Source organism: Aspergillus brasiliensis (genome assembly GCF_001889945.1).
Source record: "Aspergillus brasiliensis CBS 101740 unplaced genomic scaffold ASPBRscaffold_11, whole genome shotgun sequence".
Taxonomy (NCBI): domain Eukaryota; kingdom Fungi; phylum Ascomycota; class Eurotiomycetes; order Eurotiales; family Aspergillaceae; genus Aspergillus; species Aspergillus brasiliensis.
Window position 1 is genome coordinate 1076309 of NW_027137452.1, and position 24771 is coordinate 1101079.

General features: G+C 52.1%; 11 protein-coding genes across 11 annotated transcripts; 3 read left to right on the plus strand and 8 right to left on the minus strand.

Moving 5' to 3' along the window:
• Window positions 1-467: 467 nt before the first annotated feature.
• ade1 (bifunctional aminoimidazole ribotide synthase/glycinamide ribotide synthase) lies at window positions 468-3379 on the plus strand. Its single transcript, XM_067621871.1, has 3 exons — window positions 468-887; window positions 959-1486; window positions 1551-3379. Exons 1-3 carry the CDS (start codon window positions 608-610, stop codon window positions 3167-3169), a joined length of 2427 nt encoding a protein of 808 aa, XP_067476447.1. The 5' UTR covers window positions 468-607; the 3' UTR covers window positions 3170-3379.
• Window positions 3380-4448: 1069 nt separating this feature from the next.
• Window positions 4449-6558, minus strand: act1 (actin). The gene is made up of 7 exons (XM_067625647.1): window positions 6506-6558; window positions 6347-6377; window positions 6029-6084; window positions 5812-5842; window positions 4965-5736; window positions 4673-4904; window positions 4449-4614 (listed from the first exon to the last, which is right to left on the minus strand). Exons 1-6 carry the CDS (start codon window positions 6510-6512, stop codon window positions 4674-4676), a joined length of 1128 nt encoding a protein of 375 aa, XP_067476448.1. The 5' UTR covers window positions 6513-6558; the 3' UTR covers window positions 4449-4614; window position 4673.
• A 2519-nt stretch (window positions 6559-9077) lies between these two features.
• On the plus strand, window positions 9078-9815 carry fes1 (Hsp70 nucleotide exchange factor FES1; the record flags this gene model as incomplete). Its single annotated transcript, XM_067618443.1, has 2 exons — window positions 9078-9494; window positions 9570-9815. 2 exons carry the CDS (start codon window positions 9078-9080, stop codon window positions 9813-9815), a joined length of 663 nt encoding a protein of 220 aa, XP_067476449.1.
• ASPBRDRAFT_296530 (uncharacterized protein) lies at window positions 9750-10242 on the minus strand. The gene has a single exon (XM_067622684.1). It carries the CDS (start codon window positions 10160-10162, stop codon window positions 9893-9895), a length of 270 nt encoding a protein of 89 aa, XP_067476450.1. The 5' UTR covers window positions 10163-10242; the 3' UTR covers window positions 9750-9892.
• A 365-nt stretch (window positions 10243-10607) lies between these two features.
• Window positions 10608-11696, minus strand: ASPBRDRAFT_46493 (UPF0220 family protein). Its single transcript, XM_067625648.1, has 4 exons — window positions 11497-11696; window positions 11177-11437; window positions 10975-11072; window positions 10608-10893 (listed from the first exon to the last, which is right to left on the minus strand). Exons 1-4 carry the CDS (start codon window positions 11593-11595, stop codon window positions 10830-10832), a joined length of 522 nt encoding a protein of 173 aa, XP_067476451.1. The 5' UTR covers window positions 11596-11696; the 3' UTR covers window positions 10608-10829.
• A 167-nt stretch (window positions 11697-11863) lies between these two features.
• Window positions 11864-13507, minus strand: ASPBRDRAFT_158754 (uncharacterized protein). Its single transcript, XM_067619438.1, has 2 exons — window positions 13403-13507; window positions 11864-13349 (listed from the first exon to the last, which is right to left on the minus strand). Exons 1-2 carry the CDS (start codon window positions 13452-13454, stop codon window positions 12031-12033), a joined length of 1371 nt encoding a protein of 456 aa, XP_067476452.1. The 5' UTR covers window positions 13455-13507; the 3' UTR covers window positions 11864-12030.
• Window positions 13508-13674: 167 nt separating this feature from the next.
• ASPBRDRAFT_46495 (Vps55 family protein) lies at window positions 13675-14815 on the minus strand. The gene is made up of 3 exons (XM_067625649.1): window positions 14554-14815; window positions 14261-14474; window positions 13675-14108 (listed from the first exon to the last, which is right to left on the minus strand). Exons 1-3 carry the CDS (start codon window positions 14590-14592, stop codon window positions 13975-13977), a joined length of 387 nt encoding a protein of 128 aa, XP_067476453.1. The 5' UTR covers window positions 14593-14815; the 3' UTR covers window positions 13675-13974.
• Window positions 14816-15103: 288 nt separating this feature from the next.
• pre5 (proteasome core particle subunit alpha 6) lies at window positions 15104-16053 on the plus strand (the record flags this gene model as incomplete). The annotated part of the gene is made up of 3 exons (XM_067618417.1): window positions 15104-15141; window positions 15230-15341; window positions 15415-16053. 3 exons carry the CDS (start codon window positions 15104-15106, stop codon window positions 16051-16053), a joined length of 789 nt encoding a protein of 262 aa, XP_067476454.1.
• Window positions 16054-16200: 147 nt separating this feature from the next.
• ASPBRDRAFT_132378 (LOG family protein) lies at window positions 16201-17138 on the minus strand (the record flags this gene model as incomplete). Its single annotated transcript, XM_067618434.1, has 2 exons — window positions 16201-16945; window positions 17095-17138. 2 exons carry the CDS (start codon window positions 17136-17138, stop codon window positions 16201-16203), a joined length of 789 nt encoding a protein of 262 aa, XP_067476455.1.
• A 548-nt stretch (window positions 17139-17686) lies between these two features.
• Window positions 17687-18795, minus strand: med6 (mediator complex subunit MED6; the record flags this gene model as incomplete). The annotated part of the gene is made up of 3 exons (XM_067618456.1): window positions 17687-18202; window positions 18278-18639; window positions 18702-18795. 3 exons carry the CDS (start codon window positions 18793-18795, stop codon window positions 17687-17689), a joined length of 972 nt encoding a protein of 323 aa, XP_067476456.1.
• Window positions 18796-19104: 309 nt separating this feature from the next.
• Window positions 19105-24462, minus strand: ASPBRDRAFT_131591 (histidine kinase-like ATPase domain-containing protein; the record flags this gene model as incomplete). The annotated part of the gene is made up of 3 exons (XM_067618343.1): window positions 19105-19189; window positions 19261-24276; window positions 24335-24462. 3 exons carry the CDS (start codon window positions 24460-24462, stop codon window positions 19105-19107), a joined length of 5229 nt encoding a protein of 1742 aa, XP_067476457.1.
• Window positions 24463-24771: the final 309 nt, after the last annotated feature.

Here is a 24771-nt window from a genome sequence, read left to right on the forward strand (position 1 = left end):
AGAGCAATTCGATTGAATCTGAGATGCGAGAAGAATAGGGAATTAATATCTGTTCTTCTTTCTTGAATCCGTCTTAATACAACTACTTATATGCTCAAAGTATTCACCTAATGAGCTATCCATCCATGTCAACAGTAACTACTATGTAACTGCTGTACTCCGAATCCGGGGTCGGAGGTGCATTGATTGGCCCCGCCGGGCCGCCAATCGATAAAAAAAGTCAAAAAAAAATTCCAGCAGCGACGAAGTTGAGTTTGGATTGCTTGCTTGTCCCCATTGCTGTTTTTGCTCTTCATTCTCGCCCTTCTATCTCTGTGTGCAGTCTGGTCTCGAGGTAAGTGAATAACTACTTGATTCTCTGCATGGACTTCTCTATAATTGGGCTTGTTTTGGGAGGGGTTTGACAGTCAAAACCATGAGTCAAATTATCCCAATTGGGGGGTTTCACTTGCCCCTCCATCCTCTCCATCTTCTCCTCCACACCCTCTCTCTCCCTCTCCCTCTCTTTCCTCCTCTTCTCTTAAACCCTCTTAATCGCACATTTGTGCTTCTTCTCTGACCTCAGTTTGAATCAATCAGGTCCTCAGAGAACCCTGCACCTTTCACCATGACTACGGAACGGTTGCGCGTTCTCATCGTCGGCAATGGCGGCCGTGAACATGCGCTGGCCTGGAAACTGAGCCAGTCTCCCCGCGTCGACATTGTCTACGTCGCTCCGGGCAATGGAGGCACTGCTCAGGGTCCCGACAGCAAGATCCAGAGCGTCAATGTCAAGGGCAATGACTACCCCGGTCTCGTTGCTTTCTCCCAGCAGAACGGTGTCAACCTCGTCGTCCCCGGTCCTGAGGCTCCCCTTGTCGACGGCATCCAGGGTTACTTCCAGGCCGGTGAGTCCATTCATGTCTCTGGAACAGTTGCAGTTCCATTCGTGACTGACCTTGAACCCTCCGATCCCCAGTTGGCATCCGTTGCTTCGGTCCTTCCAAGGCCGCTGCCCGCATGGAGGGCTCCAAGACCTTCTCCAAGGACTTCATGAAGCGTCACAACATCCCCACCGCCGCCTACGAGAACTTCTACGAATATGAGCCTGCCCGCCAGTACCTCGACTCCGTCTCCCACCAGGTCGTCATCAAGGCTGATGGTCTGGCCGGTGGAAAGGGTGTTATCATCCCCACTACCAAGGAGGAGGCCCACCAGGCCCTCCGGGAAATGATGGTCGAGAACCAGTTCGGTGAGGCCGGTAGCGAGGTCGTCATCGAGGAGTACCTCGAGGGTGACGAACTCAGTGTCCTCACCTTCAGCGATGGCTACACCATCCGCTCCCTTCCCGCCGCTCAGGACCACAAGCGTATCTTCGATGGCGACAAGGGCCCCAACACCGGTGGCATGGGCTGCTATGCCCCGACCCCCATTTCCTCCAAGGAGGTTCTCGCTCAGGTTGACCGAACCATCATCCAGCCCTCCGTGGATGGCATGCGCAAAGATGGTTGGTCTTTCGCCTGTTTTGTCTCAGTTCTATCTTCCTCTGCTGACCATATTTGACTCAATAGGGTTCCCCTTCGTTGGTATCCTGTTCACTGGTCTCATGATGACCAAGGACGGCCCCAAGGTTCTCGAGTACAATGTTCGCGGTGGTGACCCCGAGACTCAGACTCTCCTCCCTCTGCTCACCGACGACACCGACTTGGCTGAGATCATGGTCGCCTGCACGGAGCACTGGCTCGATGGTGTCTCCATCAAGGTCAAGCCCGACTTCTCCACCACTGTTATCGCTGTGGCCGGCGGTTACCCTGGCTCCTACGCCAAGGGCAAGAAGATCACCCTGGATCCAACTCCCGAAGGCACCCTGATCTTCCACGCTGGTACCAACCTCGTCGGTGACGAGCTCCAGACCGCTGGCGGCCGTGTCATTGCCTCCACGGCCACCGCAACTAGCCTCGAGGAGGCCGTCCGTAAGAGTTACGAGGGTGTTGCCACCATCCACTTCGAGGACATGTTCTACCGCAAGGACATCGCCCACCGCGCCTTCCGCCAGCGGGATGCTGCCGCTGCTCACCAGGAGTCTCTCACCTACGCCGCCGCTGGTGTCTCCATCGACGCGGGCAATGACCTTGTCCAGAAGATCAAGAGCTCCGTCGCCCAAACGAAGCGCCCCGGTACCGACGCCGTCATCGGTGGCTTCGGTGGTCTCTTCTCCCTGGCCGCCGCCAACTCCGCCTACCACCCCGAATCTCCTACCCTCATCGGTGCCATTGACGGCGTCGGCACCAAGCTCAAGATCGCCCACGCTGCTGGCGTACACAACACCGTTGGTATCGACTTGGTCGCTATGAACGTCAACGACCTGGTCGTCCAGGGTGCGGAGCCCCTCTTCTTCCTGGACTGCTACTCCTGCGGCAAGCTTGACGTCCCCACCGCCTCTGCCTTCGTTTCCGGTGTCGCTGAGGGTTGTGTCCAGGCTGGCTGCGCCCTGATCGGTGGCGAGACCGCGGAGATGCCCGGTCTCTTCATCGATGAGTCCTACGATGCCGTCGGTGCCGCCGTCGGTGCTATCAACACCACTGGCCCTAACGCCCGCACTATCCTGCCCGACACCACCGCCATGAAGGCTGGTGACGTCCTGCTGGCCCTGGCTTCGTCCGGTCCCCACTCGAACGGTTACTCTCTCGTCCGCAAGATCGTCGAGCGTTCGGGTCTGTCCTACCAGGACCCCGCTCCCTTCACCATGCCCTCGGCCACGGGTCCCCAGACCCTGGGCCAGGCCCTGCTCACCCCGACCCGCATCTACGTTAAGCCCCTCCTGAAGGCTTTGGCCACCTCGTCCACCGCGATCAAGGGTCTCGCCCACATCACCGGTGGTGGTCTGCTTGACAACGTGCCCCGCATGCTGCCCGCCACGCTGGCCGCTCACATCAACGTCTCCACCTGGGAGCTGCCTCCTGTCTTCCGCTGGCTCAAGCAGAACGGTAACGTCACCGCCACGGAAATGTCCCGCGCCTTCAACTGCGGTGTGGGTATGATCCTGGCCGTGGAGAAGGGCTCCGAGGGTGCTATCACGGAGCTCCTTCAGAAGGAGGGCCAGACGGTCTACCAGATCGGTGAACTCCAGGTGAAGCAGGAGGGCGAGGAGGGCTGTGTCCTGACCGGTCTGGAGACCTGGGATGCGTGAATATGCTGATTTGAGAGAAAGTTTCAGATAAAGATATATTTTATGTCATGATATAATGTCAAACCTAGAGAAATCACGGAGGGCGGCGGGCGGGTTGGGATGGGAGATGGAATTTATAGAAAAGCAGGGAGGCCAATTCCTTCCCTTTCATTTTTGCATTATTCGATATCATATAGTTACGTTTTTGAATGAATGAATACAAGATTTTCCACTGTTTTGTCTTCTTTACCGGTTCTGATATGTATAGATGTGTTTCACATACTAACCACTCACCCTATGAAGATACACCGTATCTAGTATCAACCAGTCAAGTATCTAACTGTATTAGTATCGGTGGAGTATCTCCTCCCTAACTTCTCACTCGTCCTGAGAAATAGACAAAAGTATGACGCCTACAGTCATTGTACTTATTACCGTCTCCATTCGTAATCCATCAACGGAGGCACACAATGCATACTTACCATCACTACTACACATGAAGTAAATACAGTACAACACTCGCGACACAATTACTAGATATCAACATATAGAGGAAGAATAGTAAGTAGTATAACTATACTACATAAATAATAATATCATACTATAAGATCTGAAGCACACACACACACACATATTACCCCTACCTGTCTCAGACTCCGAACAACCAACTCCTAAACAGCTGGACCGGCCGCCTATTGGGTTTAGCAGCTAGCTACTAGCTGGGCTGGCTGAAACGGCCGCCGGATCGGACACCTCCAGTTCCTCCCTCCCCCGCGGTCTAGAAGGTCTGACATGACATCATGATCGATGGTCCTTTCAGGGCTGGACAGGTTGACAACGAGTCGGGCGGATAGCTGGGTGGGATCCGGGCCATCTCATTGACACAAGTATTACTGGGAGAAGTCTGAAAGAGTCGAAACTGAAGCCGTGAAAAGACATCAGGTCATGAATAAGTCATACGAGCTCAATGGGCAGGCAGGAATCAGTAAAGAAAAGAAGGAAACAAAAGATAAAAAAAGCAGACTGGCTCATCCACAGAAGATCAACATTCGCAGCAGCATTTTAGAAGCTATAACCAGCCCGAAGGCGAGAATGGCAAAAGAAACTGGCCCAACGGGAGAGAACAGGAGCCAAACACGCGGTAGAACACTTATATCAAATGAAGAGCTTGCACCCCACGGTTCACCAGTCCCATATACATTCCCTCGCCTACACCGCTTCTCATGCCTCTCGCGGTCCTCCGGTTTTCTTACTCGCTGCCGCCACAAAGTGGCCTGCTGCCGTAGTGACACGCGTTTGCAAAAAAGAATAAACCATCTCTATTCCACAGCTAAAATAAAAGTTCCTTTTTCAGGCGATCTTCCTCCTAGTGCGAGTCAGAGAGGGCCCGCAAGTCACCAGTGTCTCCGTCGGGCTTTTTAATACATGGGGGAATACGAGAGTACGAAACGGATCACGCGCAAGAGCTGGTAAAACATCCCGTTAGCAAGATACGACATATAACCCCAGCATACATGCACATACCTTAGAAGCACTTGCGGTGGACGATCGAAGGACCGCTCTCGTCGTACTCCTGCTTGGAGATCCACATCTGCTGGAAGGTGGACAGGGAGGCCAGGATGGAACCACCGATCCAGACGGAGTACTTGCGCTCGGGAGGAGCAATGATCTTGACCTTCATGGAAGAAGGAGCAAGAGCAGTGATCTCCTTCTGCATACGGTCGGAGATACCGGGGTACATGGTAGTACCACCAGACTAGGCAGTATTAGTAATCAGGATACTTTATGCTTATATCAAGGAGGTTGGAAAACATACCATGACAATGTTGCCGTACAGATCCTTACGGACATCAACATCACACTTCATGATGGAGTTGAAGGTGGTCTCGTGGATACCACCGCTCTCCAGACCCAGGACGCTAGGAGCGAACAGAGCCTCAGGAGCACGGAAACGCTCGTTGCCGATGGTGATGACCTGACCGTCGGGAAGCTCGTAGGACTTCTCGAGGCTGGAGCTCTGGGAAGCGGTCTGGATCTCCTGCTCGAAGTCGAGAGCGACGTAGCAGAGCTTCTCCTTGATGTCACGGACAATTTCACGCTCAGCGGTAGTGGAGAAAGTGTAACCACGCTCGGCCAGGATCTTCATGAGGTAATCCGTCAGGTCACGGCCAGCCATGTCGACACGGGAGATGGCGTGGGGAAGGGCGAAACCCTCGTAGATGGGGACGACGTGAGTAACACCGTCACCGGAGTCCAGGACGATACCGGTGGTACGACCGGAGGCGTACAGGGACAGGACGGCCTGGATGGAGACGTAGAAGGCGGGGGCGTTGAAGGTCTCGAAGACGATCTGGGTCATCTTCTCACGGTTGGACTTGGGGTTGATGGGGGCTTCGGTCAAGAGGACGGGGTGCTCCTCAGGAGCGACACGGAGCTCATTGTAGAAGGTGTGGTGCCAGATCTTCTCCATGTCATCCCAGTTTGTGACGACACCGTGCTCAATGGGGTATCTGAGGGTGAGGATACCACGCTTGGACTGTGCCTCATCACCGACGTAGGAGTCCTTCTGACCCATACCAATCATGATACTGCGGACGGCGTTAGACAAAACAGGCCACCCAGCCTAATAGGCCAATCTAGGGGGAGACGACGGGGAGCTTTACCCATGGTGACGGGGACGACCGACAATGGAGGCTATACCACAAGTTAGTTCGCTATTCGGACCGGTGCTGACATGACAGGCGATTCACCGCCCCCACATGAGCTAACAACCCGGCGCAAGAACGCAATGGGTGGCAATTGCTATGAGGAGCGGGAAGAATCCATCAAGCCAGGAGGAAGGATGTCCAGCACAGCGGACAAGGAGAGGGGTTGACTTACGGAAGACGGCACGGGGAGCATCGTCACCGGCGAAACCGGCCTTGCACATACCCGAACTGGGAACACAGAGTCAGTACAATTGAGCAAACCACAGCCTCGGCGTGCCAGTCGATCGAGCTGTTCCAGTTTCTTTCCATAAGCGCCGGAAGGGGGTTTGGGAAAGCAACGCCAGCGAGAATCACAGTCAAAGTTCATCGTCGCGACCAAGCCCCAAAAGGGGACGTATGTTTTGCACCATCTCCCCTGGACTTGGCGAGAGACAACAACAAGCAAGACGAATCCATCGCCGAAATCATCGAGAACCCAGAGGTAACATACCCATTGTCAATGACGAGAGCAGCAACTTCCTCTAGATGGTAGGAAAAAACGATGTTAGCAAAGTTATGAAGGTGGGCGTTGAGGGGGGTTAACGGAGGGGGGAGGGGGAGCGAGAAGCTTGAGAAGCGAGCAAGACGCAAGGTGGCAGGAAGCCCTTACCTTCCATGGTGACTGTGTGGGATTAAGAATCGGACTACGGGGAATAAAAAAAAAGAGACGAAAGAGAGGAAGAAGATGAAGAAAGAGAAGAGTGTGTTGGTGATAGAGATGGGAGGGAGGAGTGACGGAAGAGAGAAGGAGTAAAGTCAAGAGAGATGGGATGAGTTGAGGTAAGTAGGTTGGAGAGGGAGGAAACGGGGGGAGGAGTGGAAAGTGATGGAGAGGCCGTCGGGTTAGGGAGTCGGCGGTGGTGGAAAGCAAGAGTGGGTGCGGGTTGGCCTGGTTGGGTTTGGTTGGGTTTGGTCTGGTTTGGTTTGGTTTGGTTTTGTCTGGTCTGGTTCTGGTTCTGGTTCTGGTCAGATTGGTAGGGGGAGGGGGTGTACGGAGTAAGTAGTGAGTTGCTAACCAGTGCTCAGTAGTATCCTGATAGTACTATATAGGATCAGTCAATTAGGGGCACAAAAGTCCAATTTTAATTAATGAGAGTCTCCAGCAGGCACCATCTTCCAGGTAACTAAACACCTTCTACGAATACGGAGTCACATAGGAGAGGGGAAGAGGAAACTTGAAAGGGGAGGAGGCAATACACACCAGTCAGCGTTCTTCCAACCAGTCTGGAAGGTCCCTTTTCTTACGCCAAATACACACTGACTTGCTTAAGGGGGAGGGGGAGTGACTGAACGGGCGCGAAAAAGGGAGAGGTTGGACTGGATCAGGCGGGGTGAAGTGGATCCCGCCCTAGGCTTTTCCGAGTCTAGCCCGGGTATTTCGGCTGCGTTGATTGCACCGCCGGGAGCACTAGTGCTGTTTAGTCCGAGTGCTGTCACCGCCACACTTTCACGCCGAGTACCGCTCGTCAGGTAAGCGGGTAATATATACACCCAGGCGCTAAAGGGGGACCAGAACGTGTACTTGCTGAGCTCAGGAAGTACTATCTAGCAGGTGTGAGATAGTGAGTGATCCGATACAAGTATGAAGAACGATCTTAGAGATAGAGAGGAGGTTGAAAATCGTGGTTATAGAAATTATACATTCCCATGGATGTACTCTTCTACATTTCTTTATATACACACAGCCTGATGTCAACTTTCCACCATGGTTGCCTCCCAGGCAGAATGATTGTGGCCTTCCTACAATCTCTTGTCTACCCTTACTGTTCCTCTCACCCGGACATTCCGCTGAGGTGGCCCTTCCGAGAGCTGAGGAGAGCAGCAGGAGGAAGAGCAGGAGGGAGGGAGGGAGGGAATCACGATGGCAAAAACACTTGCGCACCCTCGTGGGGCTGAACCCGACCCAGGGTTGCCGCCGTCAATGGCTCAGCCCGAATGTGTACCACAGAACAAGGTTGGAACAATAATAATTTGTTGGCCGCCGATGATGATGATGATAGTGATGATGATAGCCTACAGCGTTAGCTTACCCACGACTGGATAATAATAGCACTGCCCGCCTTGGAGTCGATGGGCCAGGGAACAACCAAGAGCTGAGAATGGACGATGGGCATAGCCCGACCGGTCCAAAGTTCAGGCTTCTGGATCCTTCCCCCCGTTCAACTAAGAACTGAACCACTTGGTCTATCCGGCTTTAAGGGGTTCGTACTCTTTTGCCCCTCGTTCGTTGTCTCGTTAGCCTCTAGCGTGGCCGTTTCTTATCCCTGAATTTGTAACCTCTTTAATAAATGCAATTGCCTGATCGTCTCTGTGCCGCTGTTCTCTCCGTACTCCGTCATATCTGTAGTATCCCTAATCCCACACGTCAGGTAGAAATGATCGACTGCTGCCCCTTCGATGTCGGTCAATTCCTGTGCGCTGTCAGATTTCTTTACCGCCGTTTCCCATCGGGCCCCGAAATTGGGGGCTTCAAAGAGGGAAGCCTAGCCAGAATTGATGCCAGCCCCATGGAATGTCAATCGCATAAGGGCCGCGTTGATTCTTCGTAAGCCGATATTCATTGGCGGTGCAGGCAGTGAAGAATGCATGGTCATACAATGGTATCCTCGTGCCACGCGCAGAACTGTCTCGGTCAGTGAACAGCAGCCAGAAGACACTGCATTAACTATTGGGCATGTATGACCGCATCGCGGGGTTATCCGAGCATGGCGGGGTATGCTGCAGCGCCGCTGGCTGATGTTGATTTTGACCCAGATAGCAGGATATACACATGGAAAGTACTAACAGTATGTATGAGGGCTCAGGTTAATACAAGGATAGGGCTTCTGTGAGTTGGAAGTAAATAGGATAGCAATGGTGTTCCCTTCTCTCGCAGACTGTAGTGTCAGCGTGCGGTGGAAGGAGGTGGAAGGCCGTCGGAACGGCATGAACCCTCTCGATCCGTCCAGAACGTCACGCTTTTTCGTTACTTTTCATAGAACACCGGCGCATCATTTTGCACCATCACATTCACCATCATATTCTCTCTATAGAGATACTCTCATAGTGATTGATACATTATACATAATTTCACTTTTGACCTATTTTTCCATTCAAGAAGTTTCACGCCACTCAATAGACCACTCGCAAACTCCGACACAAATTTTGCTCTCCACCACCGAATCATCCCCCACTTCAGCAACATGGACCCCAACATGAACAGTCTCCTCAAATGGAGTATCAAGGCCGCTACCGAAGAGCAAGCCTCCGGTGACAGCAACAACAACACCGACTCTGGCAACAATGCCCCCGCTGATCCCTCCCGCGGCCTGACGCCGCAGATGCTTTCGACGCTATTCGGCGGTCCCTCCGAAGCGGATTTGATGAAAGCCGCCATGGAAGCCCTTCGCTCCGATGAAGTCGACCTGGAGAACAAGTTGGTTGCATTCGACAACTTCGAGCAGCTCATCGAGTCGATCGATAACGCAAACAACCTGGAGCCACTGGGTCTGTGGACTCCTCTGGTCGAACTACTTGACCACAAGGAACCGGACATGCGTCGCATGGCGGCGTGGTGCATCGGCACAGCTGTGCAGAACAACGAAAAGGCCCAGGATAAGGTACGTTGTCGATGTCTCATTTTTCCTCCTTCCATCAATTTATCAAAAAATAAACTAACATATATCCCATAATAGCTTGTTGTTTTGAACGCTCTTCCGAAGCTCGTCTCCATTGCCACCACAGACACCACTCCCGTTGTTCGCAAGAAGGCCGTCTACGCTATCTCTTCGGCGGTCCGCAACTACCAGCCCGCCATGGATGAGGTGACCAAGAGCCTTCCCGAAGGTTACTCTCGTGACAAGATCGACGCCGGAGACATGGATGCCATTGATGCGCTTATGGACAAGTTCCGTGCTCAAAAGGTTGAGGCATCTGCTTGAAGAGCCTAATCGACACATGTGACATGTACTGTTGATCGGATGCTGTAGCCTAGCGAGCTTACTTCGTCGTCATCTGGCTAGCACGTGGCCGATGTCAAGAGCAGAGCCCTCGAGGCATACGTGCATTGCACGTATACGTAGGGAATCTTCCCCGGTATGATATGGCTGGGCTGGGCTAGGCAGTCAACCTGGACAAAGCTGAGCGACGTGCCGTGACAGGCACCCGCCACCGTGTTGAGGCTCACGGTGCAGAAGTTGAGGGAAATTCCACCCCACTTGAACCAAAACAAATCAGATGGAGCATGATGCATAGCTCGATGCGATTTACTGTCCTTGGCAGTCCACATGGCTGCCTGGAGTTAGATACCCTGCGCTATTGTGATATGTCATGCGCCCTATGCCAAGAAATATATAAACATTGGATATGCTTCGTGGGACTACTAGTAGTACCTCTTCAATAAAATCCCAAGCAATGGATGCGTGTAAAACAACCATTCCAAGATAGTAATCAAAACTGTTGCCTGAGAATCGAAGTGATCTTGGCGACGCGTGTATCTGCTAGGCTCCTGCTGTGTAGTACTACTACATCATAACCAACAGCGGCAATGGCTATATCGATGCCTGTTATCAGATCCGGAAAGGAACGTCACTCTACCCAAAACTAAGGAACACCTTCAATCCGCAACAAAGTATCCATATTCAAAATTTATAAAAGGAATGCTAAAGACAGAACTACCTAATTACCAAAAAGCACAGACGCAGACCACTCAATGCCGACATTGCTTTATACAACACAAGAACCATCATGAAAAGTAACAAAACTCCATGGTTCCATCAAGGAACAAGAAGTAGTAAAGACCGACCAAAAGAAGCGCATAATCATAATACAATAATACGTCGCGGAGTAGTAAGTATCGCTTTCGTCTCATACCAGCCAATCAATCGGTCAACAGGCACCACAACTGGACACCTGATAACCATAGCCCATCTCATCTCATATGAAATATCCATCCATCACAGAGCAAGGTTGTAGGTGTAATCGTCTTCTATATTCTGGGAGATCCATAGAACGATGGTGCTGCAATCACAGAGTTCATTAGTAAAATCTGTTCCTGCTCCTGCATTTTCCCAATGAAGACATATCGTGGAATATACACACCTCAGCATAACCAGTCCATTCGCAATAACGTTCGCAATACCAAAGTAAAGTGTGGGAAGCGGATACCCCTTGATCAGGTATTTAAGTACCATGACCGTCTATATTCCCTTCAGTTAGCCTCCACTCTACTCCAGCAACCTCGATATCCCAAACAGACAAAAGGGACCAAAGGTAAGGTAGGGAATGTAGGTGAAATACTAACCACACTCCCAGCCAATCCACCGGCGAGCAACGCGAATCCCAAAAACAGCACAAATCTCGCCTTCCACGCCACCCCACTCCCGCTGTAACTGAAGCTATCGGCATGAAGACGCGACTTCTCGATTGAATTGATAACGAGCATTCCGAGCGCGGAGCAGATGCCGGGAATCCAGTCGACGAATTTGACATGCACGAAGGAGCCGTTGCGGGCGCTGTGGGAGAAAGCGGCGGCATCGATGAGAAAGAAGAAGCCCAGGGAGAACTACTGCCATGTGAGTGGTTGGGTTGCTTTATGGTGGTGGTCGTCATGATGGAGCTTACCAGTGCGCCGGAGGTGTAGACGCCTGCGTTGCGCACGGCGGAGTTATTAAGCCATTCGGGCTTGGACCAGCGGAAGAGACGGTTGTTGGAGACGTCCATTGTGACGGGGATATAATAGTATAAGTGAGATGTGAGTTCCGGGAAAGAGAGGGTGATGTGCCAGCACTGAAGATGGTATCACAGTATGGCTGGATCGGCGGGTTGGTTGGAGCTGTTCGGGGAAGCCGGCGATGATGCAGTGCCGGGGCCGGAAAATCACCTGCCCGATCTATGCTATCTATCTATAACTTGAAGTGAGAAGGAGGGGGGGAGATCCTTCATGCAATTTTGCTCGATGTAGATTTTACATTTTAAGAACGATTTTGATAGGGTAATAGGGTTGATCCATTCTTTAAATTTTGGCACATATATTCGTGCTGTGGCGTGGTGATATACACCTTCCTTGGGGTAAACATTGATGGCTTCTTGGCTTCAAACAATATCGCTGTATTATATACTTCATAACTCATCACTCGTTATCTGTACCAGACAGACTTAATTCTCCTCACAAAACAGTTTCAGGAACTCATCGATGTATGCCATTGCTTTCCCCTTCTCCAACAAAGGTGGCTTGTTCGGCGAGCCGTTTTCGCCTGAAGACGGCTCTTTCAGATACTTCCGTAGTGCAAAGGTTGATGCGCGATAGGTCGCATGGTACATTGCTTTGAATTCATCTTCGTCGGTGTTGGAAATATCCTCGCCATTTGCAGAAACCATATCGTGACTACCAGTCCCGGTTTGTGGTCTGCTCGAGCTTGCGGAGCGTGCTGTAGCACGGTTGAAGCCATAAAGCCGCATGCAGGTCAAGATTGTCCGCGTTATCGTGTTTTTGTTCTCCGCGATAATGGTTTCTGCATCTTTGGGCGCAGCTGAAGATTCAAGCTTCCCTTCAGAGGGTAATTCCGGCGACATTTCTTGTTCTCTTCGTAACGATGACTCCGCGAACGGGTTTGGCGTGCCTCTCCGAGAGTTCAGTTCGCGCACGTAGCCCCGTCTGCTGCTAGGCCGTGACTGCTCCGACCGAGCTTCTAGAAGTTTGGCGTTGAGGTTCGTTCCAATAGATACAGACCGGGACCGTTGTGAGGCGATTCGGTCCAGCTGGGGAAGGGAAGGCTCCTCTGACTCCCGTTTGACCCGAAGACCTTGCAGTTGCTGGGACGACTGAGAGAGTGATCGCGCCATTAATTGCGATACAGCCTCACCTCCTTTCTGCCGTACTCTCTTATGATGCTGCGCCACTGACTCAAACAGTGTTGCTACACGTCTGCGCTTGGGACTTGGCGAGCGAATGTCCGGAAGGAACTGAGGGGATCGACCATGGCCATCGGTATCTTGTGGAGATGGGAGAGACAGATGTTTGGCAATGAGATGGGCAGATATCGGAGTGGCATATATCCTCAGTTCCTGTCTTACGACATGGGACGGCTGGTGATCTAGCTCCGGTGAAGAGACAGGCGGAGTGGGCGGTCGTTCGTAGGATGTCGTGGTCGATAACATCCCGTGTATCAAGAGGTCGGTCGTGTTGGCTTCCGAAGTCTTTGTCCGCCCAACCTGTTCGATCCCCACGAGGAGGCCAATTGGACATTGTAAGGTCTGCAGCCGATCCAAGTCATCTTCCTCTAACCAGATAGTGCCCGTCAGCTTGTCCTTCAGCCATTGCGAGGTCGGCGAGCTGTTTGTGTGAAGTTCGAGATTTGGACCGCATCGCGCATAGAGTGGAATGAGGGACAGGTTAACGAAACAGCGAAGGCTGAGCGCGGAGTCTCTGCCAATGTCTGATTGCCAGTTCGACGACCGGTCTATCAATTGTAGGCCTAGCTTTGGTGATGAGTAGGGCGAATGTAGCCGGGTTTATGGCGGGGCTTACCTTGGAGTTGTGCGCCTCCATCCAGCGATATTGTGCCGGACCATACATTCATGTTAGAAGGACGAGGGATAACTCGTTCACATATTACTCGTACTTGAACTGTAGATATTGGATCACTGTTGGATGTTCACTCACCAGTCAGCGCGGGTAATTTTACACGACGCGCCCAGGCGGCGCGCCCCCACGTGACCGGCATCTAGGCACATTACAGAGCGGAAGACATCGGCATCTCCGAAGATAAAAGGAAAGAGATGGAGGCACGGGGTTATGCATCTGGATAAAGGAATGTATCACACTGCACTGGCAGCTTTTCTATATAATCTCGTACTGGCTATAGTACATCAATCGTATCATCGAACAACGAGAGTGGAATCAACAGCTACTCCCGGGGCATCAAAAAGCACATCAGTACGCCTAGCATACGTCAAATCAAAACTATGTCTCGTAAAGGTGCATTGGTCAAGGAACATGTAAGGCGGCTAGCTTCAAAAGGTCGATCAACAATCTGCGAGCGGGTATCCAATGCGAAATCTGGACTTGCAGATATCGGCGCGCATGGCAATTTGGGAGGCTTAGAAGTCTTCCTGTTCTCTAAAGAACATGGAGAAACTGATGATGGTTCCATAGATCAAAAGACCGCCAATGATGGACATGATCATGGCGGGAATCTCGATAGCGCCGCTGTGCGCAAGGACGGCGGGGAGGGCTAGCGAAGCGGTTATGGTCAGCCGGGGTTCGAGAGAGTCGAGAAGCAACAAGGGCATATGTCTCCAGGCGCAGCACAGTCTGCAGTCGACTTCAATGGTAGGGATGAATGCGACCGCCAACCTGGCCCGCCTATCCGAGGAATTCACTCACCAATACCCATCAACACCAGGAAGCCCGTCAGGAAACGACCAAAGTCAGCAGCAGCATTGCCAGAGCTGTCCATAAAATCATCGGGGTTTGCGCATCGCGAGCAGATCCAGTTGGGCAGGGGAGCAACCACGTAAGTCGCAACGACGACCAGTGGGAGGAAGTTGTGCCAGAGCGCCGATGACAGGATAACAAGCAGGAAGCCAATGGCCAGAACCTATGCCAGGATAGCAATTAGCAAGACTCTAATTCGGAAGAGGCGAAGAAGCTTCATTCTTGCTCCCAAAAGGACGTACGAAGGAGAGGGCGATGATCGTCTTGAGTCCGGCGGTCATGATTGCGGAGTAGGACCGTTCAGGTCCAGGACAACAGGCAGAAGTAGGAGGAGCTTCGCACCAACGAAGCCTGACTAGTAAAGCTTGTGAGGAAGATGGCAGAGCCAAAGTAACATGGGTAGTAAGACGGGATGGCAACAAGAGGAGCACCGCAAACCGAGGACGGCCAGAGCCTGGATGAAGCAGGAGAGATTGGAATGGAATGGGTGGAAGGCAGTGACGTGCAGCGGAAGTGGATGATGGGGCAGGCGGCCTGAGGCAGCGGGCCAGCCAAGCAGTGAGAGCTTAGCCTTAAGCATGAGTTACTCTGAGTGAGTACTACCGCGTCAGTGCTTCTCTGCCTGCCCTCCAGCTCCATATCTCTCTCCCATCCACTCCTGCTCCCTACTTCATCGCCTTGACTCCTCTATTTGCCCTGTTGAGACCGATTGTTCTTCCTGGTCTCTTCCATTGAACTGACAGAGACCCCTATCCATCCCTCCTTCAAGTCTCTCCTACCCAAGCTTCCGCCATGTTCAGAAACAACTACGACAACGATGCGGTCACCTTGTATGGACTCTCCCCCAAGCTCCCTCATCCACCAGAACCAGGTTCTGTCTTCCCGATTATTTTCAGAGACTAACGTAGCTTTCTACAGCTCTCCGCAAGGCCGGATCTTCCAAGTCGAGTATGCACAAGAAGCCGTGAAGCAAGGTTCCGTCGTGGTGGGACTCGTCAACAAGACACATGCCGTGCTGGTCGGCCTCAAGGTTCGACATCCACCTATATTCAGGCCCATCTTCTCTTTTTGGGGCACACCCGGCTGACAGAAAAAATCTCCAGCGTAATGCCGAAGAGCTCTCCTCGTACCAGAAGAAGATCATCGAAGTCGACTCCCACATGGGCATCGCCATCGCCGGTCTGGCATCGGACGCTCGGGTGCTCTCCAACTTCATGAAGCAGCAGTCGCTCAGCTCCCGCATGACCTACGGCCGTCCGCTCCCCGTCGACCGCATTGTCAGTCAGATCGGTGACCGCGCCCAAACGAACACTCAACATTACGGCAAGCGCCCCTACGGTGTCGGTCTGCTTGTCGCCGGCGTCGACGACTCCGGCCCGCACCTCTTCGAATTTCAACCCTCCGGTATGACCCACGAGATGGTGGCATGCGCCATCGGAGCCCGCTCCCAGATGGCTCGGACCTACCTGGAGCGGAACCTGGACAAGCTGGAGGCCTCGTCGCGCGATGAGCTCATCACGCACGGCCTGCGGGCGCTCAAGGAGTCCCTGTCTCAGGACAAGGAGCTTACGGTGGACAACACATCCGTGGGTGTGGTGGGGCTTGCGGGCGATGGTTCTTCGGGGAAGATTGAGAGCTTCAAGCTATACGAGGGGCAGCAGCTGGTGCCGCTGCTGGAGGCACTGGAGCAGGCGGATGCGGGCGAGACGAAAGAAGAGGAGACAATGGAGGTTGATTCATAGGAGCAGCAAGATGCAACAGATACATCATTGATTTGGTAGTCACGATTCCGGAATAATATCACGTATCCCACATTTGAGTCCGTCTCTATATATATATAGTAACCTAACTCGGCTCGACCACCACATCTCGTACAGCTAGTAGTACTACTATTCCTCCCCCCAGTTCAACCTCATTCTCCCATTACTAACCCTATACCCCTTCAGCCTCGGCCAAACATCCCTCACATCAGTCACCTCCACCAGAATCCCCCCATTCTCCTCCCCAATATACCCCTCCTGCACTGCCTTCCTCACCCACGCCAACACCCCATCCCAATACCCATCCACATTCACCACCACCACCCCGGCCCCATGGATCCCCAACTGATTCCACGTCGTCATCTCCATCACCTCCTCAATCGTCCCGAACCCCCCGGCCAAGGCCACAAACCCAGACCCAGGCCCTCCCTCCTGCACCTTCGTCGCCATAAGCCGCTTCCGCGCATGCATATCCGCCACAATCGTGGTCGTCCCGTACTCGGATTCCCTGAATTCGGACTCCTTTGCCCTTGTAGTACCGTTGGTAGTAGTGGTAGTACTACTGGCTGGGATGATTCGTTCCGCATCCTTGCCGGACCGCGCTTGCTGGATTCCTGCATTGGGGTCTATGTTGTCTGGGATGGGATGTTCCGTTGCATTGTCGTACCCCGGTTCTACCTTTACTAATGCGCGCGGGATAACGCCGTGCACGGCTTGCGGGCCGGATAGTCTGACGAGTTCGCGGGCTATTGTGCCCATTAGGCCTGCTGTGCCGCCGCCGTAGACGAGGTGGATGTTGTTCTTGTGGAATTCGTGCGCCAGCTGGCGCGCGGCTTCCATATGGCGTGGATTCGTGCCGGAGACGGAGCCGCAGCTGTATTGGCTTGGTTAGTTTTTGAAGGATTCATCATTGTTTTGATGGGCGGTGATGTGTGTGATGGTTGGTGTTGAAGTATAAGTATAAATGCGGGATGGGGGAATAGACAGTGATTTAATATGGTGATATGCTGGATGGAGACTTACAATACGCAGACTACTGCGGGCTTGGTCCCATTCACGGAGCTCATGATGCGTCGAACTTGTTGTTTTAAACTACGTGCTACTGAGAAGAAAGACACAGGGCTCGCACTTGTTGCTTCTCAGACTGGAGAGGAGAAGTTCAATGGGGATTTGCCCCAAGTTCAACGGTTCAAGATGTTGGTGCAGTGATGTAACCGGTTCCTTGAAGCTGCGGTTCTGTATCCGAATGCGGACAGACTGCACGAGACACTTCGGGGGAAGGTGGTGGCGGTAGTAGTCATGCTGGGGAGAGAATCTTAGTTGGATTTATAGCATACGAGGAAGACGAGAGTTTGAGATGAGGAGTGATATGAGTCAGAGATACTTCAACTGGCACTAAGATTGGGTTGGGTAGCCGTGCGGGGTTACTCTGCTGCCCTTGTTTCGTTCCACAAAGGTTTCTGTAAAGATCAGCCGATGAAAAGATGATTGATGGCAATAGCCAGAAGCTATTGCATATTAGAAGAGAGATCTAGCTAGTCAGGTTTATAATGCAATCGGGATGAGAGAATCCTGCTCTCATGATCATTAGGGTATCATATCCTGTCCTTCCACCTCAACTGCCAACCTTGCTTTTCTTCTTCCGCATCTTACTTTCATCGGATCCCGATGGTGTCGTCCCCTTCTCTGATACCTTTCCCGGTGTATCAACCCGAACCTGCGGCGTTCCCACCTTCGCGGCTGTGGCTGGCGGTTTCGCTGCCGAGGTTCGGTCTGTGTCATTGACTCGGGATAGGATGAACGATCCGGGCTCTCCCACCAACGGATGTTCATCCATGAACTCTTCCCCGTACCGTCGGAGCAGATTGAATGACTCTGCAAGTGTCCGCGTGTCTTGTAGGCTGGAACCGGTACCGACCATCTGTGATGATCCAGCAAGCGAGGCCTTGCCACCTGCATCAGTGTCCGGTAACGGGGTGTTCTCCTTGCTCTGCTGCGATTGCGCGCCAGGTTGATTTGCATCTGCTTGTTTGAGCGCAGGGGGCATGTAGGTATGGCCATGGGACGGGGTAAAGGTAGGGAGTGTACTTGCTGTCTTTAACAAGCTAGTGAGGGACGTAACTGCAGACAGCTGCGCAGGGAACCCGAGTTAGCATCAGCAATCAGATAAAATATTGAATGCGAAAACAGAAAGAAGTTCGCGTACGATGCGGTTTCCCACGACACTCGCAACTGATGGGGCCATGTAGATGCAGTCTCCGACGATAAAGTATGTTGATAAAACCACCACCTCATCTTCCAAGCCGGTCCTTTTGCGCCGGTTCTGCTTGCGAATCACCCAAATATTCGACGGCTCGTGTGCAAATCGACCGTCAGGTTGTGCCGCTGCCTGAATGGGATCATATGAAACCACAAATTCCAAGCCCTGCATAGTCTTCAGGCGGCCCTCGAAGGCCTCGCGCGTCTCAACAAAGTGCCGGAAAGCTTCATTGTAGTTCGCTTGGATGGCCAGTGACGCGTTGTTAGATGTTGCGTCAAAGAATGGCGACTCCGCAAAATAGAAAAGAACTGCTCACGCATTGAGACTGTCAGTAGACTGCTTCTGCTGTTACGGGATTCAAATCTTGTACTGTTGTTGGAGTGGAGATATCCTCCCATCATCTGGACGTGGGGCGGGGACCGCCAGAGGATTTCCTCCATCGAGGCGTCGGGTGTGCCCGCCATGAGGTCGCTGTTAAGAAGGTGTTCCTCGTTCAGAGAATTGTCGGAAATTTCCTAAAGTAGAGACGATGCAATTGAATTGAGAGCTCTGGAGAGATCTCACGCATCTCTCCGCGGAGGTGACGCTGATGTTTGTCCGGTTTGCATCACTGGCCATAGCCCAGATGGAAGGTCTGGACACTACAAATTGATGGAACCTTGATAGAGGATTTGAGCGTCTAGCTGTCTCGTATTATGTACATGTCGGCGCCTGCCGTCTGTGATGAGATTGATATACAAGAACTCCTATCTAAATCCGAGCACGTTGCTGGTTTAGCCACTCGGTTCTGGAACAGCTCTACCTGCGCTTGCTAGCTTGGCTGCTATCTTAGGGAAGTATTGCGCAACAAACCCTTCGCTGGAAACATTGTAAGCCATCTTATCAAGAGGAAAAAGAAACGGGGCTGTCGCGGGAGCAAGCAAACTTACGTATAAAAACTGTGGGCAGAACTATGGTCCTCCACCAGGTTATGGGCCAGTTCGTGGCACAGGATCACCCACCAGTATACAAGCGCGTCCGCTCGGTCGGCAGTCGGGTTTGCGAGCAGTTGCTTCTCATGAAGCTGTTGGAAGTAGAAATAATTACAGAATACACTTCCGGCCCGGTTAAAGGCGATCGTTTTGCCCCCAGGATCATAGAAAATACTGAGGATGTCTGACCGGAGCGAAAATACCCCGGCACATTCCATTAGCATCGAAGCGAAGACATTGATGCCCACGCTATTCTTGGCCAGGAATTGACTGCGGTCCGGGAGGCTCTTCACGAACAATACGTGGATCCCGCAGGCAAGTGTCGCAACAAACTCTAGATCATGACTAGGCTTTTCGTCACAGTAGGACTTCTTCTCGGTGATCTGGTTCGTCTCAGGCCGGCTATAAACATCAGAAGATCCATGGGGTCGACACGCCTGAATGGCAGAGAGCAGCTCCGACTGGAGTCGATGGGGTGAATTAACAGTGACAGGAGCTTCTGAGCGAGTCTTCTGAGGATCTTCCGCAGAGTAAGGCGGGGGCGGGGTGGCAGTCTCTGAGGATTCAGGACGGGACGACTGAGATGGCTCTCCATTGAGGGCATTCCAGGGTGACCGATTGCCCTCGATCCCAAAACGCTTAGAGAGGTTGGCAAAGAACCCTCGTGGCCGTCGATCTTGAGGTTGTTCAGGTCCGTCCGGCTGAACGTCACGGGTGCTGTTCTTACCCGACGGCGAGTCTGGGAAATCTCCCGGCATTAGCTCTCGTTCTTCTTGTGCTGGCTGAGGTTGTGCTTGTATCTGAGCTTGTTCCTTGGCCCACGCAGCTTCTCGCTCTTGCAGACGTTGCCGCTCTTCCTCCAACTGCTTCTGCCGCCTGTCTTCTGCCATCCTGGCCTCGTGCGCTTTCTGTTTGAGAATGCGCTCCACATTGTACCCGCGAGCCTTGAGCTCCAGAAGATCAGTCTTCAGCAGCATCTCCAATGTAAGGGTTGAATGGAGCTTTGGCCGAACGAGAATTAGGTGCACCAGAGCCTGACTAATTTCGTAGAGATCATACTTGCCCGGGCAGATCCACAGGAGCCAGTCTCTTCCCTGTTGAGTGATGATTGCGCTTCGTTTTTGGGTGTGGGATATCCGACGACCCTTAAGAGAGCGAGTTAAAGAGATGGAATGCACCACCTGCACTTGCAGGTGTCTCTCTAGCCACCGCACATCATGTCGGATCAGATCAGGAGACTGGTCATGTAAGAACAGCCGCGAGCGCTCGTTGATCAGCTTTTGCAACTTGGCAGCCGGACGTTGGTCGGCAGCCACAGCGCCCCAGTGAGCACGCTCTTCGACGAGGCCGCTCAACGGTAGAGCCCCCAGAGACTGATAGAAATTCTCCAGCAATTCTTCCTGGGGCGCCGCTAGTATATGTTCCTTGAAAAGATTAAAGCTCTGGAAGTCATCCACCACGACTGCATCCTTCGCAACAGTCAAAGTCCATTCCTTGATGCTTTGATCTTCCCCATCATCGTCGGACAGGTTGTCATCCTTGGCGGCTTTCGCCTGTGCCAGGGAAGTAATGTCCCTGCTTGCGAGCAGAAACGCCGACCTCCTCATGTCCTGGAAAAGTTCGCGGTCCCTCTTCAAGGTTGAAACATGCTCAGCGAGTGTTCTCAATAATTTGAGATATTTGTCGGCACTTTGGAAAGAGGCTGAAATCCTAGCCGGTTCTTTTACGAGCATTCGTGCAATTTCCACCTTGGTTGGCTCGCGTTTGGATCCGACGGCCATGAGGAAGAGGTTCGCCTCCTGACCAAAGTCGACGAAATCGAAGATGTCTTTGTAATCCTCGCCATCACCGAGATAACAAACTCTGGGTGCTACGCGACGCACAACCTTCTTTTCCATCTCATCCTGTGTAGTCGAGACGGGGACTACCTGCGCACTGCCAACACGATCTATATCCCGCCCACTCAGTTCTGACACCCGCCCGGCTAGATACTTGAATACCACCCTTGCGTCACGCTTCGTGGTCGGTGGCTGACGTATAAGGCAATCGATGCATTCGCTCAGAGCGGGATGTTGCTTAACCCCAAACTTGGATGCATGAGGATGCAGGTCTCTGCGAAGGATAGCAAAGCCAAACAGGGTAGCACCCTCATCAGTGAAGCATTTGCTCGGAACAGTCAAACCCTGCGATCCTTCAACGGGCAAGAATGGGACATTCACTGTACTGCAGTCAAACGTCGCATAGCCACTTGTATGAAACTCGGCGATATAGTATGACATCGCTTTTGTATGAAGAACCCAGTTACCATCCACGGCCGCTTTAGCCATGGTTTGAATAAGCTCAGAAGCTGACGCGAAACTTCTGAGTCCCAACATAGACAGAAACTTTCCTTCGTTGCTGCTGGGCTGATACCGACCTGGCCATTCAATGATGGGCAAACCCAGAGCTCTGAGCGAGTCCTTCGGCTCGAACAACTCAAAGATTTTATAGCGCTTGCGATTCGCTGCTTTAAGATCACCATTACCACTGCCGTCACTCGGCTCGGCAGTGCATAAGCTGGTGTTTTTGAGCCGTTTAATATCATTTGCAGGAATATCATCGCGAACGGAAGCTAGATATCGTATCAAGTCGACATGACTCCATTTCCTCTGATCATTTTTAGGGCCATCGGGTGCTTCTGTGGTATCGAGAAGACGCTCGAAAATGACACCGAGCTCGACTGTCTTACGAACGCCAAGCGCTGCCAGAAATTTCTCTTTAACTCCATTCAGGCCATGGATGACGGGAAGGTCATCGAACAAGCGGACAGAAGAGAAGTAGGTTTCAGCAGGCTGCTTCATCCCTAATTTAGTCGGGATCACGGTGTGTGGCTGTAACTGATTGATCACAGATTGTTTTGCTGCCTGGCTCAGATACTCCCATTGCTTCGAAAGGACCGGCAAGACCTGCGCAGAGAACGAGGGACTTTGTGTGATATCCTGATCCAAGGGGAGTAGGTTCCGATTAGCAGCATTGAAGACTAGCCAACGCACCCACGGAACTATTTGAAGCTCCGTCCAACCAAAAGCCTCCAACTCCTGCTTCCCAAGAGACTTGGTAAATTTGAAAGGCGCCACAGTGGGTGGCACGGGCAGATTAACGGGTATCTTCTGAGGACTTAGATAACTATCGATGCTGCCAAAAACGATCAGCCTATTCTGGGGACTGGATTCATCTTCTTCATTCGCCACTGCTACACTCAGTAAGCTTTGGACGGAGTATAGATCAAGCTGGCCTGAGGCAGCCCTTCGACCCAGCCAAGCAAGGAATTCAATAACCTGGTTGGACCGTAGTGTGCTGGTCTCGAGTTCCCGTTTGATATCGGAGACCGTGATATCAGTAACCAGACCGAAATCCGTCAGTTTCTTAACGAAATCCCTTGCCCCCGATACGAACTCATCGGGCAGGACTGGTATAGAATCCATGAAGCTGAGATCCTTCGGGGCAAGGCGTGCTTGATGACTCTGAATGATACCACATGTTGAAAGAACCTCGATTGATGCACTTTTGTTACACGTCCAAAATGCGTCTTCGATGGTTTGTCCAAGAAGTGATGATGGTGTCGATTCACGGAATACGAACTGGTTTGCAGTGTGGATGGCTTCCGGAAGAACACCCGTTATATCATCCCTCCGTACCTTCATGGATTTTGAGGACTCCTTTCCAGAATATATCCTAGCTTTAATGGACGCCATTTCGGCAGTCCAGGCGATCCGGCAGACAATTCCTGCGGCCCTCAGCATCTCCAAATTCCACTTGCTGATGTAGCGAGTATTGAGATCAATACTTTCCCGCTCCACTGTAGGAATAACAGAAGGAGCAGAGATATGGGCATTGAGACCTGTTGTTTGATGGGTCGGGAAACCTATGAAGACCCTACCAGCCTTAGAAGGAAGGATAGAGGAGAGGACCTCTGACTGTAAGCCAGAGGCACCAGAAGCTAACGTCGTATCGTATGAGGGAGTAAGAATAGCGATGGTGGATCGCTTAGGGGGAGGTTTTCGCGTAGCTCGTTCAAGTTCGCTGCTCAACGCCTGACTGACGGAAGCTTGAAGGCTGGCAGTGTTGATATGGAGAAAGACCGAGGCGGTTAAGGTCTTGGTCATCTCTCCAGTGTCAGTGGAACTATCTTGTTGTTCGGGCTTCGCTGGCTTTTCAGGGGCACTTTGGCCTGTGAGTCTGGAGAAGAAGGTACGCAAAGAACCTGTGGTATCTCTGAGCCCCTCCCGGAAGATGCTGGCATTAGGGTTCCACTCAACAACGCGCATCCACGAAGCATCAACCTGAGCAACCTCTCGAGTGACACTCTGAATTTTCATCAGGCCTTGCGGCGTTTTCGTTTCGATGTCCCTCGGAATGCTTAGATTGACACTTGGGGCAGTCTTCTTCGTGAGTCGCAAGAGATTCCAGTCATCCAACCATAGCTCTATACCCTCAAGGCTGACGAACGTAAGGCTGCTGGACAGAAACTGACATAGTTGCATCAACGAGGGAACCGGTGAGGTATCATTGCGATAATCTAGAACGAAGGTAGTCTCGGGGTTTGCGTCTTCGTCCAGCTGTAATCGACGAGTAAAGAGAGCGTTCCCTTTCCAATAGAACGCCATGGCCTCCTTCCCAGATGACACGAAGGGCTCTTCGCAGTCATCGAATACACTGTAAAAGCCGACACCGAACGCACCGATTTTGGTCTCATCCGGATTGCCATCAGCAATGCGCTTTAACCTTGCCCAATCCTTCTCGCTAAACGGAAGGCCATTGTTTGATATTAGAAGACGTTTCAGAGTGTGATTAGATATCGTGTGCTTGATCAGAGTGCTCTCGTCGGCCGCCGGAGGCAGCGGAACCGTCGTAGATGGTAGCGTTTCGAACTTGATCGTTACTTTCGTGGCATTAGCATCGGCCGCATTTTGTATCATCTCTCGTAAAACCGTCCTATTTATCCCGCTTTAGTAAACGCCAGTATTTTCAGCTGCCACCGATATAGACGTACCATTTTCCAGAGTAGCGCGCAAGGACTTTGGAGATCAAACCCCGTGTGTCAACTGTGACCGCCTCCTCATCGTTTCCCGATCCCATCGTACGCGCCCTGAGGGCGTTGAAATCGATCTTCTGTGCCATGATCCTGATTGAAGAAAAGTGATTCTATACAGTCGCCCCCTAAATACCCCGTGACAAGCCAGCTAGCAGTTGAAAATCTAAGACATGAATCTTTTAGTGATGCGGTCAACGGGCGGCGGTTTTCGATAACACTGTAACCTAGACAACAGAGTGGTCTATAGATAGAATTTATCGCTCACAAGCCAAAACAAAAGAGCAAATGTCACAATAAAAACCAGAGCGCGTTAACGATAAGTAGGTATGCTTAGAAGATGCTAACCACGAGGACTTGAGAGACGAGCGAGAAAGAAAGCGCAAGAGAATACGGAG

What these genes read in the sequence shown, in the direction of transcription:
- ade1 (XM_067621871.1), top strand. Translation starts at nt 608, where the DNA reads ATGACTACGGAACGGTTGCGCGTTCTCATCGTCGGCAATGGCGGCCGT. An exon ending in CCAGGGTTACTTCCAGGCCG is followed by an intron (nt 888 to 958) that starts GTGAGTCCATTC and finishes TCCGATCCCCAG; the next exon opens with TTGGCATCCGTTGCTTCGGT. An exon ending in GGATGGCATGCGCAAAGATG is followed by an intron (nt 1,487 to 1,550) that starts GTTGGTCTTTCG and finishes TTGACTCAATAG; the next exon opens with GGTTCCCCTTCGTTGGTATC.
- act1 (XM_067625647.1), bottom strand. An exon ending in GCTCTCGTCATTGACAATGG is followed by an intron (nt 6,085 to 6,346) that starts GTATGTTACCTC and finishes CTGTGTTCCCAG; the next exon opens with TTCGGGTATGTGCAAGGCCG. An exon ending in TGCTCCCCGTGCCGTCTTCC is followed by an intron (nt 5,843 to 6,028) that starts GTAAGTCAACCC and finishes CTTGTGGTATAG; the next exon opens with CCTCCATTGTCGGTCGTCCC.
- ASPBRDRAFT_296530 (XM_067622684.1), bottom strand. Translation starts at nt 10,162, where the DNA reads ATGTGGACTGCCAAGGACAGTAAATCGCATCGAGCTATGCATCATGCT.
- ASPBRDRAFT_46493 (XM_067625648.1), bottom strand. Translation starts at nt 11,595, where the DNA reads ATGGACGTCTCCAACAACCGTCTCTTCCGCTGGTCCAAGCCCGAATGG. An exon ending in TCTACACCTCCGGCGCACTG is followed by an intron (nt 11,438 to 11,496) that starts GTAAGCTCCATC and finishes ACATGGCAGTAG; the next exon opens with TTCTCCCTGGGCTTCTTCTT. An exon ending in AATGGACTGGTTATGCTGAG is followed by an intron (nt 10,894 to 10,974) that starts GTGTGTATATTC and finishes CTGTGATTGCAG; the next exon opens with CACCATCGTTCTATGGATCT.
- ASPBRDRAFT_158754 (XM_067619438.1), bottom strand. Translation starts at nt 13,454, where the DNA reads ATGAATGTATGGTCCGGCACAATATCGCTGGATGGAGGCGCACAACTC. An exon ending in TGGAGGCGCACAACTCCAAG is followed by an intron (nt 13,350 to 13,402) that starts GTAAGCCCCGCC and finishes CACCAAAGCTAG; the next exon opens with GCCTACAATTGATAGACCGG.
- ASPBRDRAFT_46495 (XM_067625649.1), bottom strand. Translation starts at nt 14,592, where the DNA reads ATGACCGCCGGACTCAAGACGATCATCGCCCTCTCCTTC. An exon ending in CGATCATCGCCCTCTCCTTC is followed by an intron (nt 14,475 to 14,553) that starts GTACGTCCTTTT and finishes ATCCTGGCATAG; the next exon opens with GTTCTGGCCATTGGCTTCCT. An exon ending in CCTGGTGTTGATGGGTATTG is followed by an intron (nt 14,109 to 14,260) that starts GTGAGTGAATTC and finishes CCGCTTCGCTAG; the next exon opens with CCCTCCCCGCCGTCCTTGCG.